Raw genomic sequence first — 14,821 nt, forward strand, 5'->3', positions numbered from 1 at the left:
CAGAAATCTTCTAATTAAAAAGATAGGAGATAGTGAAAGAGTATACAAATTAAAAGAATCGAAGAAAATATAATAATTCTATTTATCTCAAATAATCCAGACTGAAGCATAGGTTTGGTAATTTCTTTAACTATAGATTGTTTATAGACAAACAGAAGAAGCAAAGGAGCAGACAAAACACTGTAGAACAAAAAGAGCCATGTGAGGCTGAGCTGTAAATGTTCAACTCATCCCAAAACAGAAAAACAATATTTTTTTTTTAAAACAACATATAATTGTAAAATCTATCTTTCTGGATTCAGATTTTAGGGTTTGACTAAAACTCTGCTAACCTTTGTCTTGTTGTGACCCTCACGTGCTTCACTTCCAGTCCTGATGAGAATTTCCCCACGTTTCTCCAATTAGGGCTTTGACGCGTGGCCCTTTTATACCGTATACTCGACGACATATAAAAGTTGTGTACGAAAAGTTATCTACGGAAACTGCAAAAACCATGTTCCTTGAGAGTGCAATTGCATGCGTATTTAGATTTTAGATCGTACAAGTTTTTGTCAGATCGAGTTTCTTAAGTGAAAATGTATTTTAACTTCCACATTCTATCGACACAATTAGAGATGAATTAATTAAATTACCAATCAACTAGCTAGAGTAGGATTTAAATTTTGAAAAACTTAAATTATAAAAAGCATGACAAGGGAATCTAGACATATAGATAGAATCAGAGGACTTTTGTGGTGGATAAGTAAGCTGTATCTAAAGTTTATTTTGGCTGTCTTCTTGTCCCCAATTTTCTCTACATCTTCTGTCTTCTTCCTTTAAAACTTATTAACTCTTTACATTTTTGTTATATACTTAAACAAATAAACTAGCTTTTCAGCTCACTAATATCTGATTTCTTAACACTTAAGTCCTTGATCACCAACAAAAAGACAAACAAACACGTCGTCCAATTATTATTACGTTTTTACTTTTTGTTTTGTTTTTATATCAGAACTCTACACTAATTTCCGGCTCCTACAAAAAAAAAAACAATAGAAAAATGACTAACCTCATATATCAATTTTTCTACATTTGAGAGGAAGAAAGACCAATATTTATCATGGATCTAAACAATCCGGTTCGGTCAAGACTATGCCAAAGACAGGTATTTTAAGAACCAAATTGAAACGGATTATATTTCAAATCCGTTCCTCAAAGTTTGGGCTTCGACTGGTGTAATCATAAGTTCATGCAGATATTGGCTGCTTTTTATCATCTAAACATCCCTAACTCGACTCCATACTCCACCATTTCACGTGACATTTAGACATCCCTAAGTCTAAATGTCTAATGAATCTCACGAGAGAAAATACAAAATGCCCACAAAATTAAAATAATAATACCTCGAGGTTCAAAATTTTAATCTCATACAAAATCATCATCATCATGATTTACAGAAACTTGATGTGGTCTTTGTAAAGACATTTGAATCTGAGCATCATCAATGTTGCTAGTGCCATGTAAACGCTTATAAGTAGACAACTTGACTCTTTTTGAGGTATCGTTGAGAGATAAAGGCTGCAGCGGTTCCCGTGGTCCTTGTTGTGGTTTGTTAAACGCACGTTTATTTACAATTTGGTTTCGATTGTGCTCTTCGGACTCCACTACTAGTTTCGGATTAACATTCGATTCGATGGGAATGAGCTTCCCATCTACCTGGTTTGTGAAAACGAATGTAACCTGCAATGTTTTTTTTATAGACCATGACAATAGTTATCACAAAGTCTGTAAAATAAATCAGACATTGAGGATTTAGAGTTTATGATTGATTAGGTTGAAAAAAAATCGGAGACAACTCACCTCGTCACCTGCTGAAGCTTGCAGTATAGCATCTGGAACGGATTTTGAGGTAAAATGATGACCCCAGCTAGCTAGATCTTCTTCCAATGGAGTGCCCACCTGAGAATATTCACGGAAAAGAAATAGCTTTTTAGATTAATTGGAAGGCAAGAGACATGAGCAGAGTTTGCAGCTGACAGTGAAATTGATGAAGAAATAGCTCAAAACAGACATAGAATAATGCATGGACTCAATAACAAGCACAAGAAGGGACCTGTCTCTCGGAGTTTTTTAACAAGTTATAGCATCCTGCATCTTTTGCAAATCCGCCAATATCTTCTTGGTCAATCTGGCAAGCATTTCCATCTACGTCGTTCTCACTTCCTTCTTCCATGTTTTCAGTACCAGAGGCATCATTTTGGCACCTGATGCAGCTCATCTTTTCATGGATTTCAGACCTAGTCACATTACCAGGAAAAACGCTTTGAGATATACCATTGGAATGCATATAATCTTGAGTTGCAAAATCTGTCCCCAGAAAGTGGATAGAGAAACCATGTCTGAGTGGGCGCAAAACAATTCCTGAATTCAGACGAAGAAACAAATACCTAACATCCCCATGGAAGGAAAATAAATCTCGTAGATCCTCTGTAGAAAGTAAGTTGCCCTGGAAAATCAAAGATTCTGTGGTTGATATTCAAGCATTAGACACAAAATAACTAATAGATGAAGCATATAACATTTCATCAAGGACCTGTCTCGTGCTGTTATCCGTCTGTTCATGCTGAATAACTTTTTGAAGCCCTTCTTTTGACATCTGGCGCTGGTAAACCTACCAATGTACCACATGAAAAACCAATATGAATCTGAGGTAAGCAATTACTCCCCGAGGACAATTGAGAAAAAGATTAAGCTAGTTATGTTGGTGTTTTTTTTTCTGATAAGTGGGCTAGTTGTTATGCAGTACCTTTTCTTCAATAGTTCCGGTACTAAGAAACCTGTAGACATATACTCTTTTCTTTTGCCCATCTCTCCAAACTCTAGCCGCAGCCTGTTTAGACATCAACATAATGCATGTAAAGCACAGTCCATCATCTCTTCAAGATTGATTTCAAACATACCTAAGGGAAAGTTAGGATGGTAATTACTTGTTTATCATTGGCAGGATTCCAATCGGGATCGAACAAAACAAGTCGATTAGCACCGATTAAATTTAATCCACAGCCACCCGCCTTGCTGCTTAAGAGAAATGCAAACTCATCCTACCAAAACCGAAAGTCAAACCAAGTGTACACTCAGGTTTGAAACAAGAGCACAAATAGATAAGCTCATGTACCTTTGTTGGGTCGTTCAACTGGTTAACAAGCTTCTGCCTCTTGCTGATTGTTGTTGATCCATCCAGCCTCAGAAACGGATACCTTCTTTCACGACAGAGTTGAGCGAAAAGATCCAATGTCTGGTGAAAAAGGTGCAGGCTATGATTATTGTATACTTAAATAGGATTTGTATTGCTATATATATGCAACACACCATCATGTTCACTTTATACAATCAAACAACAAACATAATCCAATTCTTGATGTTTGTAAAAAAAGAGTTGCGTTTTGGTTACAAATAGACAAATCAGGGTAAGGAGTTCTTTAGCTTATCCAGTATCACATGCAAAAATTCCACAAAATATGATGGTTCATAGAAATCAGGATAACAAAACACATAGCTTATGTAAAGACTAATTCAAAAATGTTTGCAACATCCATAATAGAAATTTAGGCCAGTAGGAACATCACTAGTAACAACCAGCAGCTGAATCTGTTCAAAATCCATGTGCGGGCATTTCACACTTCATTCTCTATGACCAAAATTAGGCACTGTCCCTTTCAAATTATATAGAAGTACCTTTTATATCCAACCCGAATTAAGATTTTTCAGCATACCTGTGTGTAGTTTGATACAAGGACTATGCGGTCATCAGTTTTTCGACGTAGGTTGGCCAAAAGTCTGGAGAGAACATGCATTTTCCCAGAGAGCTCGACCCAGGCACCATCACCCCCAGTCCATGCTCCAGATCTGAAAGGATAGTTCCCTTTAGATCCCTAGTAGTGACACACATGCAAACATGCAATGAATTGAACTACGGAAAGAAGCCTACCTCCCAGAGAACATTTCTGCAGGGAAAAACTCTAAGCAATTCTCAAACCCAACAGTTCCAGGACTGCCGCTTTTTATTGTATCGTAGATTAGCTATATAGAAAAAGTATAGGGCTATCATTAAACATAAATAGGGAATGATGAAAAAGGTTTTGTCGATCAAATAGATCATAGGTCACTGAAAATTATAAAACTAGAGTCTTAATATGAGAACTTGATAATGGCGCTGTAAGATGTTACAAAGATGACTCAGGAAAAAATATTGGAGAAACTTATGCGCAAATGGATGATGCTAAGACTTTTACCTTTGGATGATTGCAGAGCTTCTTAAGAGCTGTTATATAAGCCAAAACTTTGGTTTGCTTTGCATTATCAGCAAGTGCTCTTTTAAGCTGCAATCAGGGGCACCCATTGTATACAATTCTAACTTAAATATATCAAGTGGTCTAGTAAGAATGACTGAATCAATGCTTACATTTTTTGAGCTTATAAAATGGTTGTACAAAGTAGACTGGAGAGTAGTCATCTTGCAACAAACTACTTCAATTATCTGCGAAACATCCAGCAGGCTTCAAAATAAAGAAAGCAGCAAAGAGAAAAACTTGTAGCTACAAAAAGAGATGACACTTTCATAACGTTCATTCTACCCACTTTCAGCAGATGATTATATCACTGCTTAACCTATAAGTATATATCTCAATATGACGAAACAGTTCAACATATAAAGACGTAGTAAAGGCTCGATTGACACAGAATTTTAAAGCATTGTAATAAACTATAATCAGACTGCAGCAAATGCAGAAGAAAAATCACCTTAGGTGGTAAGTGATTTGAGAGCAATGCATTGGTTCTCCTCAAAATAAACTGTAAACAATATGACGCTTCATAAGATATAGCAGAAAAAATTAAGAAACAATTCTAAAAGGTTAGTGGTCATTGATAATCATACCAACATCATCTAAGCATATTTCTTTTAAGATATATATATATATATATATATATATAGATGGATGAAATCTTATTTAGATACAAAATGCTAAGAAGAATAACCTGATTGACTTTTGAACTCAGTTCTGCGGAGCGGTCAGCAGCTAAATTTTTCTCTTCCTCAGTGGCTGTAGGTTCTCTTCCACATATAATAGGTGCCTTATGTTTCATATATTAAAATAAGGATGCATCAAAATAAGGTAGTGCAAGAAACATAAACAGTCTATAGTCAATTGAACTGAAATTTTATGACACAGATAACAGTGTAAACAAATTCTCTCATCCAAAAACTACTTATAAAAGAATTCAATGAATGGAATCCAAAGCCATGAAGCTGTAATACTGGAAACGAAACAGAATCAATTATAGCAGCAAACTATATACTACAAAGTAACTTAGACTAATCCTACACTATCAGGCCAAGAATAGCCTAGGAGAAATGATCTTAAGATAGTAAGAGATGACAGAAAACAAAATGATCAAATCGGCATCAAAATACAAAGTCTGTCACCTCATAAAAATGGCGAAAATGTGCAGCATCACCTAAACTCCCTGGATTTGTAAAGTTTACCATGGCAAAAAACTCTTCCAAGTCATTCTGGAACATTCAGATGCATAAATAAAAGTGAAAGCTTTAGTCTTAAATGTCAGGAGAAATTTATAAATATAATCAGTGGAACTTTACATTACCTGCATGGGAGTTCCAGACAACAAAACACGACGTTTGCATGTCAACGAAGCCAAAGCCTGTAGTCAAATATGATGATAACGAATATTAGAATATAAATTGGAAACAGTAAAGTATATCAAGCTGGAAGGTTTCGAATTAAGAATGTATTTGCATCCTACCCTGTTAGTTAGTGTCTGGTCATTTTTCAACCTATGGGCCTCATCACATATTAGAAGATCACAGGATTCACTCTGGCAGAACTTGGATGAGTGCATTCGGAATGTCTCGTAAGAAATGATAAGTACCTGTTAAAATTAATTAGGTGATAAGTGCATTTCTCAGAGATTCAGCTAAAAAGTATGCACAGCTATACCTGCAAAGCACTTCGTGGTCGAGTGAAACTATCTATTCCAGATATAACATCATCTCTAGTGCTCTCACAGAGGGCTATAAGACGAATCCTGTCACCAACCCATTTCTTAATTTCAGCTTCCCAGTTACTGACAAGACTCGTTGGTGTAACAATAATGGCCTTTTTAACCATAGGCGTCCCATCAAATCCTTGACAAAGAAGCGTGTATAGTAAAGTAATAGACTGCAGTGTCTTCCCCAAACTGTCAAAGCAATTTAGAAGTAAGAAATCTACCTAGAAAATTATGCAGTGTCAAGATCCAATTTTACAAAGCAGAGAATATAGATTTTACCCCATATCATCAGCCAGAATGCAACCATTTATATTTGCGGACTCATGTAGTCCCGAAACACAGTCGAACATGAACTGGACACCTTCTCTGCAGTCTCAGAAAAACCACCTCACCATGTAAGTAAAGTTGTATACACATATTGCATGTCAAGAATAGATAATTTTAAACTCATTGGTTTGCTGTATTCGCCAGCCGCTCACTGAGGGCAATATCAACACGAGAAAAAAATTGAATGCTTTGGAAATTTTAAGACCACAGCACAGGTTGATATCAACTTTGCAATTCTTAAAGATTACACTGTACACCGATGTCAATCCTTTGATAAAAATAAATACCTTTGATGAGGGCGAAGAAATTTGACAAGCAATGAATGCACCATGATTGTTGTTACATTGCTCGTTCCATCTTCTTCAGATTGCCACAATATCAAGGGTTCAATATCAGGTGGCAGACAAACAACTTCCTCTTCTTCATCTTTCTCGGTATTGGGCGATGCTTCTAGCTTAGTAGGTAAAACAACCACAACCGGAGTTGTGGAACCCCAAGGGACAAACCTTTTTCGAGCCGAAAGGCGACGAGAGAGTTGTCCGGTGGCATTATAACCATGAGAACACGGAGGCTTGAAGGGTTTCCTACAAACTGCCGCTCCTTCAGAAACTGAAAGCACCCGAGGAAGAAGTGGCTGCCGTTGTACAACCAGATTTCCCCTGTCAACCGTGCAGAAGATTCAATTCCATTTTCATTAAAACAATCGAATACACAATTGATACAGCTTCAGAGACCCAATCATAATCATCAGTACGAAACTAGAAAATATCGACTTAAACGGAGTAAATCGAACACGAGACGCGAAATCTCCTCTAAAAACCCCCAAATTTCGAACTCCAAATGGTATATAGACGCAACCGAACAAAGCATCTATCAGATTCAAGTTTAAATTGAGATCGAGAAGCTTCGATTACGCACCTCAAAAGATCATTGACGTTCTTAGATTTCCGATCGGCGTCGGGTGAAGGAGAAACCGCCGGAAGGTCTTCGCACTCTGGGTTTTCGATTTCTCCTTCCGATTCTTGAGACTCTTCTTTATAACTATCGCTGGAATCTTCGCTATCGGAAGATGAAAGGATCTCTTCATCTTCTTCCTCCATTTCTCGACACAATCACCTACGAGCCCAGAGAGCTCCGCTTTTACACCCACTCCTAAAATTTCTTTTGGCGGCAAGAAATAAACCAAAAATAAGAAAAAGAAAAACCAAATAATTTTGCAAATAACTAAAATACCCTTCAGCGTATATGGAACGCTTTAACATATCCTCTCAGTTAAATTAATAAATTTCATGAATGTTGTAATTTCCCCTTATTTTTATTTTAAGTATTTACGATTAAAAAAAGTAAAAATATCCGAAATATCTAATTCGTCGGGGAAGTTGATTTACTTACCCAATTTCATGGCCGCACCTGCAAAAAAACTTGTCGACTCAAATGTTCCGATTATACCCTTATCGCTCTCTGCCTTCTCACAGACCTCTCGTTTACCTTCCTCGTCTTCCTTCACGCTCCTTCCGTTGCCGCGCCACCGCAGATATCCCCCTTGGCGACGGAATCCGATTACCACGAGAGCCGGATTCAGCCTCTGAGACGGCGAGGTCTCGGGATGTTTCCGTCTCCGCCGGTGGGAATGGTGAAGGAGCTAAGTGGAGGAAGAGGAGGTTGCTTTGGTCGAAAAGTGGACAGAGTTATTTGGTAGATGACGGCGACGCGCTTCCTCTTCCTATGACTTATCCTGATACATCCCCTGTGTCGCCTGATGTGATTGACCGGAGGTTGCAATGTGATCCTGTAGTCGAGGTTTTGTTTTTTTCAACCTTTCGTTTTATAGAATTTGATTATTGGATAAGGCTTAAGAATACTTGCACTTCATCATTTAGATGAATATTTGATTTGCTCTTTAATTTGCCTTCGAACCAATCACTATGCGCATATACATGAGTAGCTTCTGTAGCTTATAGATTGGGTTCTGTTTGTTCTTTCATATGGAGCCATATTCTTGAAGGCGAATGGTGTTTCTGAATGTGAAACATTTTCATTGGATTTGAATGGTAGAATTAGATGAAGAATGGGGGAAATGGTGCTAAATTTTGACATGAACTATCCTTTTTTTGAAAAGATATGTTGCACTTGCTCTTCTGAATAGGCGGTGGTAGTATTATGCCTAGAATATAATCCTGAATGAGGCAGTTTTTGCTTTTACATGCTTTGTGATTGTTTTTTTTCTAGTCTTGATATACCCGACCAATTCTCAGGATTGCAAGGAAGTGGTTTATGAGTGGACTGGCAAGTGTAGAAGTTGTCAAGGGTCTGGAACTGTCAGCTATTACAAGAAAAGGGGTAAAGAGGTTATATGCAAATGCATACCATGCCAAGGGATTGGTAAGTTTCTGACTATAGTTCTTTTTCCATCCAATGACTTTTCTGCCACACTATTTGAGTTTTGCACTTTGCTTTCTACTTAGTGTATCTTGACTTTAGAAGTTTCACCTGATTGCAGGATATGTGCAGAAAATAACATCTAGGACGGACATTGATGTGATGGAAGATTTAGATAAGGAAACATCTTGACCTTGAATGTGCTAAAGGAGTCCCATTTATGCTTGCATGTGAGCTTGGATTCGTTGTTGAAGTTTTATTCGTTGCACGTAAAATACCACAACACAGAAGAGAGAGATAGCTGCTTCTTTGGGATCTTTGGCCCAAACAAGTATATTGGAGGTATAGACAGAAACTACTGATTCTTGCTCGGCGTCTTCTTTCACCAATACACACCCCAAATAGGCAATTACTGTTTTATATGTATCAAATCTCGAGACGCCTTTTGAACTGCACGAATTTTTGTGTGTTTTAGGCTGTTTCAATTTTACATTGTATATCCCAGAGAAAATAGTGGTAACACGATCCATTTCAATAATCTTATTGTGCTATGCCTCTTGGTCTAAGTTACTCTAGGGTTCAAAGGTGGTTCAATAACATGAACAGATGATATACATGTTTTCCATGAACTGAAAGGAATAAAAATAGTCCTCTAGAAGAACCTTGCAAAAGTAGAACTGTTGTGCCCACTGCCCACAGCCCAGATTCTTGATCGAACCCTTTTATCATATGATGTGTTCTTCAATTTTCGAGACCAAGAAAAATGACCCTGTAGTTTGCAGATGCCCTGATTTATCACTTGAATCTGATCAGCTGTTAGCAACCCGAATTTGGCCTGTCTTATTTGTGCTTGGCATGTTCTCAGGAGACGCCCTACAACAAGTAAGGATTTTTTTTAAATGCTTATCAAAAATGCAGTTTCTTTTTTAGGTACCAACTTAGTAATGGTTCTTACTGAATAGTTAGGCCCTTTTTCTGGAGGATTACACTAGGAATTGTACCTGTAAGCTTGTTGTTCTTGATGGACCTGCAGATTATCTATTAATCTGATACACAATTTGTTACAGATCATAACTTTAGTTTGTTTTATTACTAAGTGAACATTTTTGGTCATGTTATCAGATTCGTATGTGTAGGCTTCCTGTTAAAAGCAGAGAGTGGGAAAATTAGTTTACAGTATACGGAGACTGGGAAGCTTTGCAAGTGATTCAGGAATCGCTCCAGTGAACTGATTGTCCTCTAAATGTCTGCCCCATCCCACAAAAGAAAACGGTTAGTCCAATTAATCTAAATCTTTTGCACAACATCTAGAAATTTGGTTACAAGAAATCATACAGAGTTTCTAATCTCGTCATTGGACTCAAATCTGGGATCGGTCCTGTGAGTTTGTTCTTCCCCAACCATCTGCAGACCCAGACGTTGCAGCTGAGACTTAGTTTACAAAAGAAGCAAGCCCAGACATAAATATTAGGATGTTAAATCCTTACAGATCCTTAAGGGCAGTCATCATGTTTATGCTTGGTGGTAGAGAACCAGATAGTCCAAGATTTGTCAGATTTCTAACAAAAGAAACAAAACCCTATATTATGGTTCTTATCTAGACTTAGTACTTGCCAGCTACGTAAAAGCTTCACCAGAGTATTGAATTTTGACTTACAAAGAAATCACTCTGGTGATTTTTTCTTTGGAACAAGTTAGGCCAGTCCACGAGTTAGCACGAGGGAGGCATGGGTCGCCTGACCAATCCACTGGAGGCTGTTTGATGCTCTCTAACAGATCTTCCAGTGCAATTGCTGCAGAAGAGAATGTGTTTTGTTCCAGTGGCTTCATTTATTGCAAATAGACAAAAACATGAATAAGGAAACCTTTACATTACCATCTTTAATATTAGTGGTTCCACCTAGAGGAAGAACTTGAAACACTTCTCCGGCGTTAATTACGGGTCCAACGGGAGCATCCTTGGCCGGAGTCAATGTGATTTGAGTCTGACCCGACAAAGGCCACTGGCCAGAGTAAACCATAACCCCATTAGTGCTCACATTGAGCTTCCTCAAAAAGGAAAGTCCATTGACTGAAACATCAAAAGCTCTCCAGCTCATGGGGCCTGGACTCCGATTGTCCTGAAAATACAGAGCTACATAATATTTTGTGGCCGGAAGAGGAAATGGCGGCCATTGAAGCTCTAGAGGCTTCCCGTTACTTGCTGTGAATCCTTCCACAAAGGCTTCAGGCGGTGGAACATTCCAGAAGTTTGACGGGTTGATCCTGCTTTGAGAAGTCACTGTTGGATGCTTCTGGTCCGAAAACGGTAGCCATATACGGTTGTATCGATCATCTGGATAGCTAGGGTTTCAACATGTAACATACCATCACAAAATCAAGGATAAGAAAATGAAAATGCCAGATGATCAAACTAAGGAATGAAAAAGATCAGCACCTGATAATCTCTCCGTCTCCTCCAAAGCTGTTCCTGGCTACAAGACTGAGCTTGAAGGACCCGAGGTCCGTGGAATTGTACATTGTATCTTCAAGAGATTGGACATCTAAAGCCGATATAAAAGGCGACGACGAAAGGGTATGTGCATTCTTGGCTAGACAAACACTTAATCTATTCCCAGGAACACCAACAATGATCTCGTAATAAGAACTCTGACCCTTGGCGTAATCCTCTGATGTATTCACAACGCTCCATTTCGTGCCTCCGACGATCTGATCGAACACAGGTGGGTTGTTTTTACCGTCAAAGTTACCATAGTAGTAAGTGGTTCTAATCAGATACTTGGAGGCCTTGGCGACAGGGAAGTTATAACAGTGTTTACGCGATGACTTGTCAGGGAAGTAACGTAGTGTGGAGAGGATCGGAATGAGGTCTTTTTGCTTTATAGTCGTCGTGTTTCCAACGGAGATGAATCCTTCGTCCGGTGTGTAATCTATCTCGTTCTGATTCGTTGAAGAAGACGATCCACAATTTAAGAAGAAACCTTCCACATTGTAATAAAACAGCGACGTGTTAGGGAAGTCTATAACAACTTTTACGCATGGATTCAAGAGCTTTATCAAGATTTGATCGTTAATGTAAAATTTTCAGAAAAATAATAAATTAGAATCACGAAATAGAATGTATTACCTCGAGGAGGAGGGAGAGCGTGAGAGATGGAGAAGCATGATAAGAGAAAGAAGAAGAATAAAGACATTATTTGTTGAAGAAACAGACAAAAGATTAAGATCAGATTCTATACATTGTCGTTGTTGATAGAGGAGGAGATAGAGAGATTGAACGTAGAGAGGAAAACGCTGTTGAAGAGGATGTCTGAACAAACTTATTTTTGCAATCAAGTGTAAGGGGTGAAGTAAATAATGTGTATGCTATAGAATAAGAAAGCGCCTGTAGCTCAGTGGATAGAGCGTCTGTTTCCTAAGCAGAAGGTCGTAGGTTCGACCCCTACCTGGCGCGTCTACTTTTTACTTTTAAAAAAAAAAATGAAAGATCCAAAGTGAGTCAGCAGAGTGACCGACGCGTCCTAAAAAAGCGTAGCGTCAAGTTGAAGCAAAACAAAGCCCAACGTTAAACCAACGCTAACCGAATCTCCCAAACAGATTCTCTATAAATACATGAATCAAAATCCCCAATTCCTCCTTTCTAAATCAAAATCCCTAACTTCTTCCCCTACTTTCTCTGAAAAAGTTTCCAATTTCGTCTCGATTCCACCCAGAAAACTCGGTAACCATCACACAAGACTCGATTCCAACTCCGATCTCTCTCCATTTCGTTCTTCTTGTAGTTTGATCTATATTCATGGGAACTTCACAGAGTCGGGAAGATCGGATCACCGAATCGGATACTGAATCCGATTCAGATTACTATGACGAAGAAGAAAACGAGGATCAGTACGATGACGTCAGGAAAAAGCAAGAATCATCACCTTCTTCTACAGGACCATCAGATTCATCGTCTCTCGATATTGAGCAGAAGCTTAAAGCCTTAAAGCTGAAATACCCTTCTTCTTCTTCTTCTTCTTCTTCTTCTTCCGTGACGCCGAAGATCAAGAACGCTGTTAAGCTTTACCGCCATATCGGTGGGAACACACCCAAAGCGAAATGGATCGTTAGTGATAAAATGACTTCTTACAAGTTCGTCAAGACATCGATGGGGGATGGAGACGATATTGGTGATTACGATGATTGTGAAGAATCAGGTGAAGGAGGTGAGTCCTTTTGGTTTCTAGGTGTTGGTGATGGTTCTAAGGTGAAAGCTAGGGTTTCTACTGATATGCAGTTGAAGATGTTTGGTGATCAACGTAGGGTTGATTTTGTTAGTAATGGTGTTTGGGCTTTGAAGTTTTTGACGGATGAGGATTATAGGAAGTTTGTTACTAGGTTCCAGGACTATTTGTTTGAGAATGTGTATAAGATCAAGGCGAGTGAGGAGAGCAGGATTAAAGTCTATGGGAAAGATTTTATTGGTTGGGCTAATCCTGAGGCTGCTGATGATTCTATGTGGGAGGATGCTGAAGCTCCACCTGATGAAGAGGATACTCAAGCTAAGGAAAATAGGGATTTGACTGAAGAGTTCGAAGAGGTTGCTAATGGTGGAGTGCAGAGTTTGACTTTGGGAGCGTTGGATAATTCGTTTTTGGTGAATGATTATGGTGTTCAGGTTTATAGGAATATGGAGCGTGGGATTCATGGGAAAGGTGTGTGTGTGAGATTTGATACTGGAAACTCCAAGTTTGGATCGGGTTCTTCTAGCCAGACTACACCAAACAAGGCTCTTTTGATGAGGGCAGAGACTAATATGATGCTGATGAGTCCAGCTAAACAAGGGAAACCGAACTCTACTGGTGTTAAGCAGCTTGACATAGAGTCCGGGAAGATTGTGTCTGAATGGAAGTTTGAGAAAGATGGGACTGAAATTACCATGAGAGACATAATAAATGATACCAAAGGGTCGCAGCTAGATCCATCAGAGTCTACGTTTTTGGGATTGGATGACAATAGGCTGTGCCAGTGGGATATGAGGGACAGGAGAGGTATAGTGCAGAACATCGAGTCTCCCATCTTGGAATGGACACAAGGCCATCAGTTTTCTAGAGGAACAAATTTCCAGTGCTTTGCTACTACTGGAGATGGGTCAATCGTTGTGGGATCGCTTGATGGAAAGATAAGGCTGTATTCAAAGACCTCAATGAGAATGGCAAAAACGGCTTTTCCAGGACTCGGTTCACCAATTACACATGTGGACGTCTCTTATGATGGGAAATGGATATTGGGCACAACAGATACATACTTGGTTCTTATATGCACCCTTTTCACAGACAAAGATGGTCGGACAAAAACAGGTTTCAGCGGAAGAATGGGAAACAAAATACCAGCGCCAAGGCTGCTAAAGCTAACACCACTTGATTCACACTTGGCAGGAAAAGATAACAAGTTTCACGGCGGTCACTTCTCATGGGTAAGTTTCACTTCGTACATCACTAGTATCTTCTTCGGATCCTTGATTGTCATAAAACCAAATCTCATAATCTTTCCTGTGTATTGTTTGCAGGTAACGGAGAGTGGGAGGCAAGAGAGGCACATAGTAGCAACAGTGGGGAAGTTCAGTGTGATATGGGACTTGGAGCGGGTGAAGAACAGCGCACACGAATGCTATAGGAACCAACAAGGACTCAAGAGCTGTTACTGCTACAAGATCTTGTTGAAGGATGAGTCAATTGTTGAGAGCCGATTCATGCACGATAACTTCTCCTTCTCCGGTAACAAATCGCCAGAAGCACCGCTTGTGGTTGCCACTCCTCAGAAAGTCAGCTCCATTAGCCTTTCTGGAAAACGACTTTAATAAACAGATTGTATCTAAAAGCTTTCCTTTGATTTTGTAATGAAATTTGGAATTTGGTTGTAGTGTTTGGCTTTTTTGTTGTCGTGTGAAGGTTTGTATTGAGTGACACAATTTGGCTTTTTTCTCAAAGATGACACTACCTGTTCTAGATCGAGTAAAATTGGGGATGACCTGGTTTCATATTTCTTCATGACTTGATTTTAGTCTTCAAACATATATATTTTGTGA

At 38.8% G+C, this 14,821-nt stretch overlaps 4 protein-coding genes and 1 non-coding gene across 5 annotated transcripts; 3 read left to right on the top strand and 2 right to left on the bottom strand.

Annotated features, from left to right (window-relative positions):
* Positions 1-1,356: 1,356 nt before the first annotated feature.
* Positions 1,357-8,302, bottom strand: LOC104748318 (protein CHROMATIN REMODELING 25). The gene is made up of 22 exons (XM_019237158.2): positions 7,768-8,302; positions 7,294-7,536; positions 6,663-7,034; positions 6,328-6,414; positions 5,997-6,237; positions 5,803-5,928; positions 5,644-5,700; positions 5,465-5,551; positions 5,017-5,112; positions 4,780-4,830; positions 4,442-4,516; positions 4,272-4,358; positions 3,968-4,059; positions 3,753-3,885; positions 3,155-3,274; positions 2,967-3,080; positions 2,786-2,869; positions 2,573-2,650; positions 2,427-2,485; positions 2,093-2,276; positions 1,840-1,938; positions 1,357-1,719 (listed from the first exon to the last, which is right to left on the bottom strand). Exons 2-22 carry the CDS (start codon positions 7,473-7,475, stop codon positions 1,405-1,407), a joined length of 2,739 nt encoding a protein of 912 aa, XP_019092703.2. The 5' UTR covers positions 7,476-7,536; positions 7,768-8,302; the 3' UTR covers positions 1,357-1,404.
* Positions 7,810-9,292, top strand: LOC104746308 (protein disulfide-isomerase SCO2). Its single transcript, XM_010467752.3, has 3 exons — positions 7,810-8,175; positions 8,631-8,757; positions 8,876-9,292. The coding sequence occupies exons 1-3, from the start codon at positions 7,810-7,812 to the stop codon at positions 8,944-8,946; spliced, it is 564 nt and encodes a 187-aa protein (XP_010466054.1). The 3' UTR covers positions 8,947-9,292.
* On the bottom strand, positions 9,266-12,042 carry LOC104746306 (receptor-like protein kinase At3g21340). The gene is made up of 9 exons (XM_010467751.3): positions 11,882-12,042; positions 11,192-11,735; positions 10,631-11,097; positions 10,412-10,547; positions 10,242-10,313; positions 10,090-10,158; positions 9,930-10,001; positions 9,710-9,781; positions 9,266-9,627 (listed from the first exon to the last, which is right to left on the bottom strand). The coding sequence occupies exons 1-9, from the start codon at positions 11,946-11,948 to the stop codon at positions 9,564-9,566; spliced, it is 1,563 nt and encodes a 520-aa protein (XP_010466053.1). The 5' UTR covers positions 11,949-12,042; the 3' UTR covers positions 9,266-9,563.
* Positions 12,003-14,775, top strand: LOC104746309 (protein CYPRO4). The gene is made up of 2 exons (XM_010467753.3): positions 12,003-14,209; positions 14,303-14,775. Exons 1-2 carry the CDS (start codon positions 12,551-12,553, stop codon positions 14,591-14,593), a joined length of 1,950 nt encoding a protein of 649 aa, XP_010466055.1. The 5' UTR covers positions 12,003-12,550; the 3' UTR covers positions 14,594-14,775.
* Positions 12,136-12,208, top strand: TRNAR-CCU (transfer RNA arginine (anticodon CCU)). Its single transcript has one exon. It is a non-coding gene; the product is annotated as a tRNA-Arg (tRNA).
* Positions 14,776-14,821: the final 46 nt, after the last annotated feature.

The sequence above is a fragment of the Camelina sativa genome, chromosome 15 (genome assembly GCF_030686135.1).
Source record: "Camelina sativa cultivar CO46 ecotype springtype chromosome 15, ASM3068613v1".
Taxonomy (NCBI): domain Eukaryota; kingdom Viridiplantae; phylum Streptophyta; class Magnoliopsida; order Brassicales; family Brassicaceae; genus Camelina; species Camelina sativa.